We start from the raw sequence: 13,587 nt of genomic DNA, 5'->3' as shown, positions 1-13,587 counted from the left end.
TGAGCGTCAACCTATGAATAAGGAGGTCACATGCCTGGGTTGTGGGCTTAATCCCTGGGGGGAGGGGGGGGGGGGGCGGGCAGGATGCAGCCAAAAAATGACTCTCTCTAAACACTGATGTTTCTATCTCTCTCTCCCTCTCCCTTCCTCTCTGAAACCAATAAAAAAATATATTGGGAAAAAAAAGTAGAAAATAGTATTCATTGACATTTTCTTTCCTATGTGCAGGGTAAAGCATAGCCTCACCTTTTACTTCTATCTTTCTTGATGGAGTCTTTCCTTGTTTAAAACTCTTTCCAGGAAAACATTACTTATGTTTAAGATCTACTATACATTTTTATGTCAATCCCTAAATTGAAACAGATCTTAGCTATAAAGATACACAGACAATAATGTGGTGAAGGCCTGGGGTAGGACAAAAGTCAGATGGAGGAAGCCAATGGGGGAAAAATAAGGGGGGCATCTGTAATACTCTCAACAATAAAGATGAAAAAAACCACTATGTATCATTGTAAGTGCTTAGGGAGTGCCTATGGTATGCTGGGTGGGTCACAGAGTGACTTCATAAGCACTCCTCTATGCTCCTCATTTTGATACAGACAGCATATCATTCTGTACAGCTCTTTAATTTTTTATGAGGGTATGTATCTTTAAAAAAAAAGATACAATTGTTAATATCTGTGAAAATCAGACAGCTCTCTTCATCTAGAATCCACTTAAATAAGCAGCCTTCTAAATGCTATTTCATGGCTCAGAGAAGGCCCACTTTATTTCCTTTATTTATTCCAAAGTCCCTATGTCTCAGTACCCTATTCTATAGCCAGAATTAATACTGAAAGTTAGAAATTTGCTAGTGACCTGATGGCTTAATAAAGCTGAATTCAAACTACATAAAATAATTCTTATAGCTTAGAAATGTTTAGCAAGGGCGTTTCCGTAAGGCAGGGCATTTTGGACAGTTAGTCAAAATGAATTTACACAAAATCAAACACATCTATTAATAAATAGCAGCCTTTGTTACCTATAAGAATAGGCAAAACTACAAGGAAGATCGTTAACAAACTTACAGCATAAACAGAGATAATTTGTGATAACAAAAGCATAAAAAGGGATGGGGAAAAGGTCAGAATTTTCAGGGGATGGAGATCAGATGCATTCAAAAGAAAAAGGACTACTGTATATATGGACATTTCTTTTTCATAAACCTAATGGTAAACACACACACACAAAACAAACTGAGGCACATAACTTAAAAAAAGAGGAAATAGAGGAAAGAAGTATGGAATACCGTCAAACAAAAACAACAAACAGAAATACAAAGGAAAAGAACCAATGGGGGCATAGGAAACAAAGGATAAAAGGGTTACATATCAATAACTGCCCTAAAAGTAAAATTGACTGAACTCACTAATAAAAAGGCACAGAGTAGCAGATTAGGTAAAAAAACAAACAAAATCCAACCATATGTTGCCTTCAGGAGACACATCTAATCTGTGAAGATAGAGATAGACTGTCAATAAAGAAATATCAGCCTTGCCGAGCAGGCATAGCTCAGTGGTTGAGCGTTGACCTATGAACCAGGAGGTCATGGTTTGACTCCTGGACAGGGGGTTGTGGGCTCGATCCCCAGTGTGGGGCATGCAGGAGGCAGCTAATCAATGATTCTCTCTCATCATTGATGTTTCTATTTCTCTCTCCCCTTCCTCTCTGAAATCAATAAAATATATTAAAAAAAGAAAAGAAATATTGGCCTTAAATGTCACATTAGATCAAATGGACATAATTGACCGCTCGCTATGATGTGCACTGACCACGGGGGAGGGGGTGGGGTGGGGTGGGGGTGGGGGCAGACAGTCGACTGGTCGACCAGTCGCTATGACATGCACTGACCACCAGGGGGCAGATGCTCCAACTGGTAGGTTAGCTTGCTGCGGGGGTCCAGCCGAATCAGGACTGAGGGAGATGGACTGGACACGCCCTGGAGCCTTCCCACAACCCCTCCCCAGCTGGCCAACCTCCCGCAACCCTCCCCAGCCCTCCCCAATGGTGTACCAGTGGGGTCCCTCAGCCTGGCCTGCGCCCTCTTGCAATCCGAGACTCCTTGGGGGATGTCGGAGAGCTGGTTTTGGCCCAATCCCACATGCAAGACTGAGGGATCCCACTGCACAAATTCTAGTGAAGAAATTAAAGGTGAGATTAAAAGATATACAGAGACAAATGGGAATGACAATGCGAAACTTCTGGGATGCAGTGAAAGCAGTATTAAGAGGGAAGTTTATATCATTACAGGCCTATCTCAAGAAACAAGAGAAATCCTAAGTAAACAACTTAAACATTACATCTTAAAGAACTAGAAAAAGAAGAACAAAAGCAACTCAAAGTTAGAGGAATAATAAAAATCAGAGCAGAATTGAATGAAATAGAGAACAATTAATGCAACAAAGAGCAGGCTCTTTGGAAAGATTAATAAAATTGACAACCCTGTGGCTAAAATCACTAAGGAAAAGAGGAAAGACTCATATAAACAAAATCAGAATTGAAAGGGAAGTTACCATAGACATCACAGATATATAAAGGATCATACTAGAATACTATGAAAGACTATATGTCACTAAATTCAATGACCTAGAAAAAAAAGGTAAGTTCCTAGAAATATATAACCTTCCTAGACTAAATCATGAAGAATTACAAAATCTAAATAGACTGATCAACACTGACGAAATTGAAACAACCATCAAAAACCTCCCAAAAAATAAAAAGACCAGATGGCCTCACCAGTGAATTCTACCAAACATTCAAAGAAGATTTAATACCTGTCCTTCTCAAACTCTTCCAAAAAAAATTGAATTACAGGCAACACTTCCTAACAGCTTTTATGAGGCCAACATAACCCTGATACCAAAATCTGGCAAGAATAACATGAACCAAGAAAACTAAAGACCTGTATCATTGATGAATACAGATGTAAAAATCCTAAACAAACACTAGCAAATCAAATACAATACATAAAAAAATGACACATCACAACCAACTGAGGTTCATTCCAGGAGCATAAGGATGGTTCAACATATGCAAATCAATCAATGTAATACACCACATTAACATAACAATGAATAAAAATCAGATGACCTTATCAATAGATGCAGAAAAAGCATTTGATAAGACACAACACCCATTTATGATTAAAACATTCAATCAAATAGGAATAGAAGGAAAGTAACTCAATATAATAAAGGCCATATATGACAAATCCTCAGCAAATCTTGGTTAAAAGCATTTTAAAATTAATAGGCTGTTAATTTTCACAAGTGACATAGAGACTGGATAGTTTATCCATTAAATCCAAAGTCTGTTAAACCAAGGCCCGCAAAATCAAGGGTTTACCGTATTGCAAAGAACAGCTCCGACAAGAGGTTAATATCCAAAGTATATAAAGAACTCATACAAGTCAACACCAAACAAACAATCCAATTAAAAAATAGGCAGCCTCGCCGAAACCGGTTTGGCTCAGTGGATAGAGTGTCGGCCTGTGGACTGAAGGGTCCCGGGTTCGATTCCGGTCAAGGGCATGTACCTGGTTGCGGGCACATCCCCAGTAGGAGATGTGCAGGAGGCAGCTGATCGATGTTTCTCTCTCATCGATGTTTCTAACTCTCTATCTCTCTCCCTTCCTCTCTGTAAAAAATCAATAAAATATATTAAAAAAAAAAAATAGGCAGCCTACTTAAAGCAGACACTTCTCCCAAGAAGACACACCAATAGCCAACAGATATATGAAAAGATGTTCATCTCCATTATTAGGGAAATGCAAATCAAAACTACAATGAGATACCACTTCACACCTGTTAGAATGGCTATTATCACCAAGACAGTTCATAACAAGTGTTGGAGAGGTTGTGGAGAAGAGGGAACCCTCATTCACTGCTGGTGGGAATGTAAACTGGTAGAACCACTATGACTGTTCCTCAAAAAATTAAGAATAGAGTTACCATATGACCCAGGAATTCCTCTTCTGGGTATCTACCCGAAAAACTCGAAAACATTTATTCACAAAGATATATGCACCCCTATGTTCATTCAGCATTGTTCATGGTGGCCAAGACATGGAGACAACAAAAGTGTCCTTCGATAAAGGATTGGATAAAGATGATGTGGTTCATATACACTATGGAATATTACTCAGTCATTAGAAAAGATGAAATACTGCCATTTGCGACAACATGGATGGACCTTGAGAATATTATCCTAAGCAAAATAAGGCCATCAGAAAAAGCTAAGAACTATATGATTTCAAAACTGAAGCTCATAGGCACAGATAACAGTATGGTAGTTATCAAAACGTTCACTTGAACCTATGCGATCTTATTAACCAATGTCACCCCAATAATAAAAAAAAAAAGGTCATGACTTACTGTGCAAGAAGACAGCAAATGCCACACAGAGAGAGGCTCTACTGGAAGGCAATATAGCTGGCTTCTTTACACGTTTAAGTCCCTAAACTTAAGCTTTGCATCTGCTCAGCCTCACACTAGCTTTGGAAGCTTATCCGTTCTAAGCTTAAGGTTCTATGAAATGAAGGGGTGGGACTCAAAGATCCCTTCGTTTCTTTTCTTCCTTCTAGTTAAAAAAAGGTGGTAGCCTCAAAATGAAGACATGAGTATAAAAGCATTAAATGTTTTATCTTAAGAGAGAGAGAAGAAAGCATTCACACAGCTTGTTTTTACTGGATTCTGTAATCTGGTAATAGCTTTCTTTGCTATCACCTGTCATAAATACAACTGATAAGCAGAAAATGTAATATGTGTTTAAAGAATAACTCCATCTTCATATCAGTGCACTGGAAACAAGAGTAAAGAGATAAATACTACTTTGATTTTTTTTAAAAAAAGGGGCAACTATCTGATAAAGCCAGAGTAGTTTGTATTTCAAAAACTTCAAGTAGCTTTTAACCAGCTACCATAGTAAGCCAGAACCCATTTTAAAAAGAAAAAAAAATTCCTATTAAAGATAGATCTAAACATTATCTTTCATATTAAAACCCCATTCTTACTTCTTTAACATCTTCCAACTACACAAACACTGATTATCTCTAGCTTTGTCAACATTAAAGTACTGCCATCCTCATCCACTTACATTCAAATCTTCCCTTCATTCTGTATATTCACTGTTAGACTCTATATTCTGATCTCCAGTACATTTCCTATTGTGATTACTCATCTTGGCCTGCGATACATACACATGAATTCTCTCATGGTTGGTAAAGTCTAAATAAAATTACCATGAAGAGTCAGATTTCCACAACAGCAGGACACAGGCTTATTCATGAAGCATATGCTGAATTACTGATAGGAACATTGGGTTAAAAACTGCAAACGACACTGCAACAGATCAATGGCCTACTCACAGCTCTTTTTAAAAATATATATATATATGTTTTTGTTGATTCTAAAGAGAAGGAAGGGAGAGAGAGAGAAAGAGAGAGAGACAGAAACGCTGATGAGAGAATCACTGATCGGCTGCCACCTGAACACCCCCCACTGGGGACTGAGCCCACAACCTGGGCACATGCCATGACCCGGAATCAAACGAGCAACCTCTTGGTGCATGGGATGATATTCAATTAACTGAGCCACACTAGCCAAGGCAACTCACAGCTCTTTTAAGAGATGCTAGAGATTAAACTGGCTCATCATCATCTCTAAGGGTAAAACATAATTGACTTCTCAGAAAGACTCTTGAAAGGACTCATTTCCTCCAACCTTTAAAACTAATGCAACCACAAGTACAGGGTTGCTTTGTTAAAAAGTGAGGTAATTTGCCGAAACCGGTTCGACTCAGTGGATAGAGTGTCGGCCTGTGGACTGAAGGGTCCTGGGTTCGATTCCGGTCAAGGGCATGCACCTGGGTTGCGGGCACATCCCCAGTGGGAGATGTGCAGGAGGCAGCTGATCGATGTTTCTCTCTCATCGATGTTTCTAACTCTCTATCTCTCTCCCTTCCTCTCTGTAAAAAATCAATGAAATATATTTTTTTTAAAAAAGTGAGGTAATTTATGTAAATCTGCTCTATGAAGAACAATACCCTATATATACTTAGGAAAGTCTATCATCATCTCTGTCATAAAGGACCTCTTTTTACCCACCAAAGGTGCAGGGAGAGTAGAGACAAGAAATTAACTTTCTTTGTTATACCTTTTAGAATTTTCTTCAATACCATGAGTTGATATTCTCTCTTCTTCCCATTCTCTCACTGCATTATGTTTACCTTTTTCTCCCAGAACAGCAATACATTTCCCCATTTGTTTCCTTTGTCCCATGTTAACTTTACTTCTGAATCAAATGAAATAGGAATTTAAATATCAAATAGGAACGTGCATGACACATATTTCCTCGGATACATACACATGAATGGACACTACTGATGCATAGTATATATCAAAGGCAAAAGCAACAAAATAAAACAAACCCATTGCAACAACTGAGGCCATAACTTACCTTCTGGCTCACTCTCTGACCCTGACAGACTGCCATAGTTGTTCATTAATGAGCACAGGGCTGGTGTCACTTCCTTGGGTATGACAGTACTTTGTGGTTTCTCCTCTTTATCAGACTCTGAAACAGAAAAAGAACCAAGAGTAAAACAGTATACCAGAAATATCTACCACAATAAAAAGAAAGCTGACAGCCCCCACTCCCTTATATGTTAGGAAAAGAATTTTTTCCTAAATCTTCCCGAAGAACAAAACTCAAAGGACCTGAAAAATTTCTCATTGGTTTAAATCTTCATGATCAGAGAAGTAACTTGCCCCAAAGAGAAGACACAGGGGCAAATGGAAGCTATACACAACTGTTATTTCACAGATTATGGAATTTGGGCCTTCTTTAGATTAATTTAATTACAGTCTTTGCTATTAATTTATTGTATTTACTTTATGTATGCTATTAATTAATTTCATTAAGATAGTAGAAAGACCAGAAATGTATTAAATTCCCTTGATTAGGATCAGACTTTGAATATTAGATTTAGGAATAAAATATAACAATATCTACCTGTGTTATTTTTAAGACTGGTTTTAAGGAAATAGTAGTTATGCCATTCTATAGATAAAAGCCTAATCAAAGAATTTTGCTGAAATTAATCTGTCCAAAGTTTTTATTATTTGGAATGTGAACTTCTAAGAACTAAACAAGCCACGCATGAGAACTGAAGTACTCAAAAGCCTGCCAAAGGTAAAGTGTTTGATCAGAGCCCAACAAGCCTAGCTGTAGCCCCAGGACACTACCTATTACATCTGTTTTTGGCAGCTCTAAAAATATATTAAATGTATTCAAAACAACCAATAAAAATAAAGCCTGACCGAAGAATGAAGACAATAAGTAACTTGTCTATGTAATGAACTAACTCAACCCACAACCAATGTGAGGTGTTTCAAGACAGCATTTAATGTTCACTAAATCTAGGGGAAAGCAAAACAGGCCAATAGAATATGGGAGTATACTCTTCTGTGAATGTGGAACTACTACCTTCTAGTGGTTAAATCTAGTGAAGTTAAATCCTTTCTCCCCCACCCATCCACACTGCCCAGCACCAGACTGTCCAAAAACTGCTTGTCAATTTTTAAAATAATTTTTTTTTATTGATTTCAGAGAGGATGGGAGAAACATTGATTCGCTGCCTCCTGCACACTCCCTACTGGGGATTGAGCCCGCAACCCCCCTGACCGGGAATTGAACGGTGACCTGGTTCATAGGTGAACGCTCAACCACTGAGCTGCACCGGCCAGGCATTTTTATGCTAACTTATCACCTTTTCTCCTGGATTTATAAAGGGAAAGGGAAATATGTATTGTTTTTATCTATCTCTCTAAGTATAATTAATATAGATATATATTTTCAATGGATTAAGAACAATCTACAACAATATTAGTATAGAGATTGTTCATCCCATTATTTGAATGATGACAGGCCAAACTGTATTATTTCCTTCTAAGACCCAAAGAGATACCAAAAAGGGCAATACCTGTTCTTTAAAAGCATGAGCACATTTCATCCTTATGAGGTATCACTTTCAGTATTAATTATAGGTGGTGAAACCAAATTCAAAGAATCTGATAATTTTCCCTTAGGCAACACAATTACTAGTATACAACAGCTGGGTCAAATTTAAGTCCTGGCCATCTGACTCCAAATTCCAATTCTTAACTAGAGGGTTAGAATATCGCCTATAGATCTAAAACTGGAAATTACGTATTCGCAATGATATATGCACCCCTATGTTCACTGCAGCATTATTCACAGTGGCCAAGACATGGAAACAACTGAAGTGTCTTGCGATAAAGGAGTGGATAAAGAAGATGTGGTTCACATACACAGTGGAATACTACTCAGCCATAAGAAAGGATGGAATAGCATCATTTACAACATGGATGCACCTTGAGAACATTATGCTAAGTGAAATAGGTCAGTCAGAAAAAGCTAAGAATCTTAAGATTTCACTCATGTGGGATATAAAACAAACTTGTGAACACAAACAGCAGTGTGTGGTGGTTGCCAATGGGAAAGGGGAGGTGGTAAATGTGGTTTCACCATATGATGACAGGAGAAAATCTGACTTTGGGTGGTGGGCACACAGTGCAATATGTGATCTTGTAACATAGAGACCCATACCTGAAACCTATATGATCATGTTGACCAATGTCATCTCAATAAATTAAATTTTAAAAAATGAAGCCATCCTATTAAAATGTCTCTTTGGTCAATAACAATGTTAATAGATGTCTTCTTTACACTAACAGCTCCATTTCACTGCTCCCTTTTACAGCAAAATTCCAAACAGCTATTTGATAAAATTCACCAAGAAATGATCTGGGCCTGAAATTTCCTACAGCTGTCTGACCCACTCCAGAATTTACTCCAATTTGTCTTTCAGGCCCTCCACACCAGTGAAGCTTTTCCTGCCAAAATTAACCTGCTTCTTCCATGTTGACAAATCTAGAGGTCATTTCTCGGTTCACATCTTATTTAACTTAGTGACAACATTTGACAGTAATTATGTTTTACTTTTTTTAAAATACATTTTTATTGATTGCAGAGAGGAATGGAGAGGCAGAGACAGAAACATCAATGATGAGAAAGAATCATTGATCTGCTGCCTCCCATATATACAATGACCAGGAATCAAACCCATGACCCTTCGGTGCATGAGACAACGCTCTGACCAACTGAGCCACACTGGCCAGGGGTCATGTTTTACTTTTTAAAAAACATTTTATTCATGTGGCTTCCAGACCCCCTTCTCTTGGCTCTGCTTTCCCAGTCTCCCTACTGAATCCTCCTCATTGACCAACTTCCAAATTTTTCAAGTGCCACTGGTTCCAATCCTCAGTGAGTTTTTCTTTTTGCCTCCTCCTATGATTCCATTTTATCTCAAATTTTAAAATACTATCTAGATGCCGGTGAATTATACATTTATACCTGCAGCCTTCAATTTTTCCCTAAACTCCAAAATAATCTAACTGCCAGTTCAACATCACTACCTAATATTTGGGGGAGATATTTTGAGGCTATATAAATACTCTATTTTACCTTAAAGTACCATTCACCAGTGGCTCTTGCTTGAAACAATTATTACTGTGGTGTTCTAATGGTGACTTTCTATTTCTCCCTAACCCTTCTACAATTATTATTGAAATTCTTCTATAAAAAAGAGTTGTCCCTCCTCCCTATATTTATTTATATCAGTAGACTCATGAATATCTATTTTATTCTTTTGGCTATAATCTATTATAATTTATTCTGTGGCTCAAAATTGTTACAAGTTTAGCCATTGGGAGCACTTCCAGTTGGTCCTTATATCCTTCTGACATTCCCACATCCTAATGTTTTTTGAGCACTTTCTTCCTGTCTGGCACTGTATTAGATGCTCTAGGCCAGCCGTGGGCAAACTACAGCCTGCGGGCCGGGGCCTGTTTGAAATGAATAAAACGAAAAAGAAAAAAAAAGACCAAGACCGTACGTACCCTTTTATGTAATGATGTTTACTTTGAATTTATATTAGTTCACACAAACACTCCATCCATGCTTTTGTTCCGGCCCTCCTGTCCAGTTTAAGAACCCATTGTGGCCCTCGAGTCAAAAAGGTTGCCCACCCCTGCTCTAGGCTCACCTTATATTTTCCCTTTCCCAAACTTCAATCATTTCTCCAAAAAACTCTGGTCTAGTCTCTTTAATTGGTAAAATTAGTCTCTTTAATTATGGTAAAACCACAATCTTGGTGTTTGGTGTTTTCATGATTACTAGGAGTGTCACGAAGCTCACGGTACCTGACTGCCTTCCCAAAGGTAAGAGTTAGGAATTCACACAAATGAACAACTTCCCTATTTTATTCCCACCACACAAAATGACACTTCGAAAAGGGCTGCTATCCCTTTTGACTTGATCAAAACGTCCTGTACAGTGACTTTTCATCTCAAAAGAGAAAGCTGTTTCCAAAGTCCTCCAGACACACCTACCAGTTCTAAAAGAGGCATTTTGAGAAGCTACTCTGGAAAGACTATGCCAAAGACACTGTACTAGCTGACAGAATAACACTCAACAAACTTCACTCACTTTTTTATTTTTAATCCTCACCCAAGGATATCTTTCCATTGATTTTTAGAGGGAAAGACAGAGAAATATCGACGTGAGAGAAACACATCGATTGGCTGCCTCCTGCACATGCCTCGACCAGGGCCCGGGCCAAGGAGTAGCCTACAACTGAGGTACATGCCCTTGACCGGAAATGAACCCAGGACCCTCTGGTCCGCAGTATGATGCTCTATCCTCTGAGCCAAACCGGCTAGGGCTTCACTCACTTTTTTCTAAATGTAACATTTTTTTTATTGATTTCAGAGAGGAAGGGAGAGGGAAAGAGAGATAGAAACATCAATGATGAGAAAGAACCATTGATCGGCTGCCTCCTGCATGACCCCTACTGTGGGCGAGCCCACAACCCAGGCATGTGTCTTTGACCGGAATCGAACCTGGGACCTTTCAGTCCACAGGCCAATGCTCTATCCACTGAGCCAAACCAGTGAGGGCTTCACTCACTTTTTAATGAAAACAGCCAAAACATTTCTCTAAACTAAAAACATCACTATAAAAACAGTAGCAATGAAGATGATTAAACTTTAAAATGATTATAAAATACCAGCTCAAATAATTTCTCTTACTCTTAAAACACTACTGATACTTTTCTTATGGTAAATCTCACTTCTCATGTATACATATCATATTCCCACTAACCAAAAATATAATACAATAATCTAAAACCTATTACTAGACTGAATTTCTTGAAGGCAGAGAGAGAGACTTCTCTGAATCATAGTGCTAGGCAAGCAAAAAGCAAGATCTCAGTAAATCCCTATTAAAATGAAAACAGAAAAAAAAATTGCCTTCTGAATGTCTTGCCCAACTCTCCACACTAGTTGTAAAAGCTTCATATCTGGCTTCTTTCTACAATTTATTTCTTTACTTGTCTCTCTTCCTACCATTTTCTTTTCTTTTTAAAAAAATGTATTTTATTGATTTCAGAGAGGAAGGGAGAGGGGGAGATAGAAACATCAATGATGAAAGAAAATCATCCATCAGCTGCCTTCTGCATGCCCCCCGACTGGGGAACGAGCCCACAACTTGGGCATGTGCCCTGACTGGGAATGGAACCGTGACCTCCTGATTCATAGGTCGATGCTCAACTACTGAGCTACACCAGCAGGGCATCCTCCTACCATTTGCTATTGCCCTTATGGAACAAAACACAGTTAGTTATATGCTCTAACCTCAAGAACATTTTCAAATTAAGTCTTGTAAAGAAAATGCTATCTATTGAAAAAAATCATCCTTAAAAAATGGAAATTTGGTTTTATGGTTTCCAACTCAAAAACAGATATTTAACAATGGGCATTCATGACAGCAGGTGTGCTAGGCCTGCTTATTTTGTTACATTAACATCTACCTTTTAAACAACAGAAGCCCATTTAGCTTATGTCAGTGCAAAGAATGCTGTCCTAGTCAGTGTTCTATGATAATAGCTATATCACAATGAATGAATGACAAATTGGGTCCTTTTTGTTTTGTGGCTGCTGAGGCGCTTCGGTCAGCAATGCTCAAGGACACATTACTGACCAGCTCCTTTCTTTCGCACTCAGTTAAAACTTATTAAAACCGCAGGCCAGGAAAGCCATAAAACATGTTGTATGTATATTTAAAGAACAGCAACAAAATAAATGTGGTCCAAACAAATGAGGTACCAAAACGTTTAAAAGAAAATCTAGTGACAACAGGCCATACTCAAAAGTGATAAACTGGGAGACTCCAAATGATATGCTTCCCCTTGAAACACTGTCAATCCTACGTTTAAAGCATCTGCACAATTAGTGAGAGTTGACAAACTACCAAGTATTACAAAAAGGAGGGCTCAGGTAAAGATTTTCTAAGTATGATATGAGGTTTATAAAGATTAAGAACTGTTGTCTTATCTAAAATGTGAATGCTGATGTCTGGATTAGATTCTGAGCCAAGAAAAAAAAAAAGGCAAAAAAATACAAGGAATTGGGAGATCTCCATTCTGAAAGTCAGCTTTATGCTGAGAAGTGTTAAGTGCCACATGAGAGCACAAACAGCACCATTATCACAATGCTGTGCTGCACCCTGAATAATTAGCACACAACTGGATTTGACTGGCTCTGGCCCAAGGTGAAGGAAGCTGCCTCCAAACAAGTGTAAGGCTGATGTATTGGAGAGAATATTTAGGGCATCTGAAAAAAAAAAAATGGCACATGCGGTTTTCTGTAGCTCTACCTGTAATGAAAAGTTGAAAAACCAGTTTGTCTAAACACTGATTTAGAAAATGTAAACATCCAGAAAAAATCTGAGGTAAAGGATAACATGAGTTTACATGGAATTTCCCCCACAAAATGAGGATGAAAGGTTTTTATTACTGTTGCTCATATCTAAAGTGTCTCTTAAAGACCTAGCTACAGGTTTAAGTAAAAGCAAGATATATATAATCATCTTTTCACTGTTATTTCACCAGATTAGCACATACTGAAATACTTCTTTACATATGAGAAAACAGCCCCAGCTGGGTTGCTCAGCTTGTTGAAACGCTGTCCCATACACCAAAAGGCTGTGGGTGCGATTCCCAGTCAGGGCACATATGTAGGTTTCGGGTTCTGATCCCCAGTGGGGGTTGATAGCAGGCAGCTGATCAATGTTTCTCTCTCACATCAATGTTTCTTTCTTTCTCTCTCCTTTTTTCTCTCCCTAAAATCAATGAACATATCCTCAGGTGAGGATTAAGAAATTTTCTTTATAAAATGAGAAAACAGAATTATCCATCTACCAAAGCTAACAAAACAAAAACAACAAAGACCACTCAATATTACAGAGTTCTTAACAGTACATATCTAAAAGGTTTATTATAAGGAAACAAGTTCAATAATCTGTCATGTGAAACCACTATCTTCCAGGCTGAACAGAGGCTGCTGGCAAACCTACAATGTAACCTTAGCCCACTCACTAATAATACTCCTTTGCAAATGAGGAAACA

At 38.2% G+C, this 13,587-nt stretch overlaps 1 protein-coding gene across 3 annotated transcripts in view; it reads right to left on the bottom strand.

The window, feature by feature from the left end:
- NUFIP1 (nuclear FMR1 interacting protein 1) overlaps positions 1–13,587 on the bottom strand; it is a 51,049-nt gene that overhangs the window by 8,283 nt on the left and 29,179 nt on the right. The window contains exons 8-9 of one of the 3 annotated variants that reach the window (XR_009451339.1): positions 6,495–6,611; positions 6,192–6,329 (exon numbers count right to left, since the gene is read on the bottom strand). Coding sequence is in view for 2 of the 3 variants with exons in the window: in XM_059684681.1 (XP_059540664.1) it covers positions 6,265–6,329; positions 6,495–6,611 (182 nt within the window). In the remaining variant the exon portion in view is untranslated. The remainder of the gene's footprint in view (positions 1–6,191; positions 6,330–6,494; positions 6,612–13,587) is intronic. The other 2 variants (XM_059684681.1, XM_059684680.1) reach the window with 2 other exon arrangements.

The sequence above is a fragment of the Myotis daubentonii genome, chromosome 2 (assembly GCF_963259705.1).
Source record: "Myotis daubentonii chromosome 2, mMyoDau2.1, whole genome shotgun sequence".
NCBI classification, from domain to species: Eukaryota; Metazoa; Chordata; class Mammalia; order Chiroptera; family Vespertilionidae; genus Myotis; species Myotis daubentonii.
The sequence above is the reverse complement of the archived record's forward strand: the minus strand, read 5'-3'. Positions and strand labels throughout refer to the sequence as shown.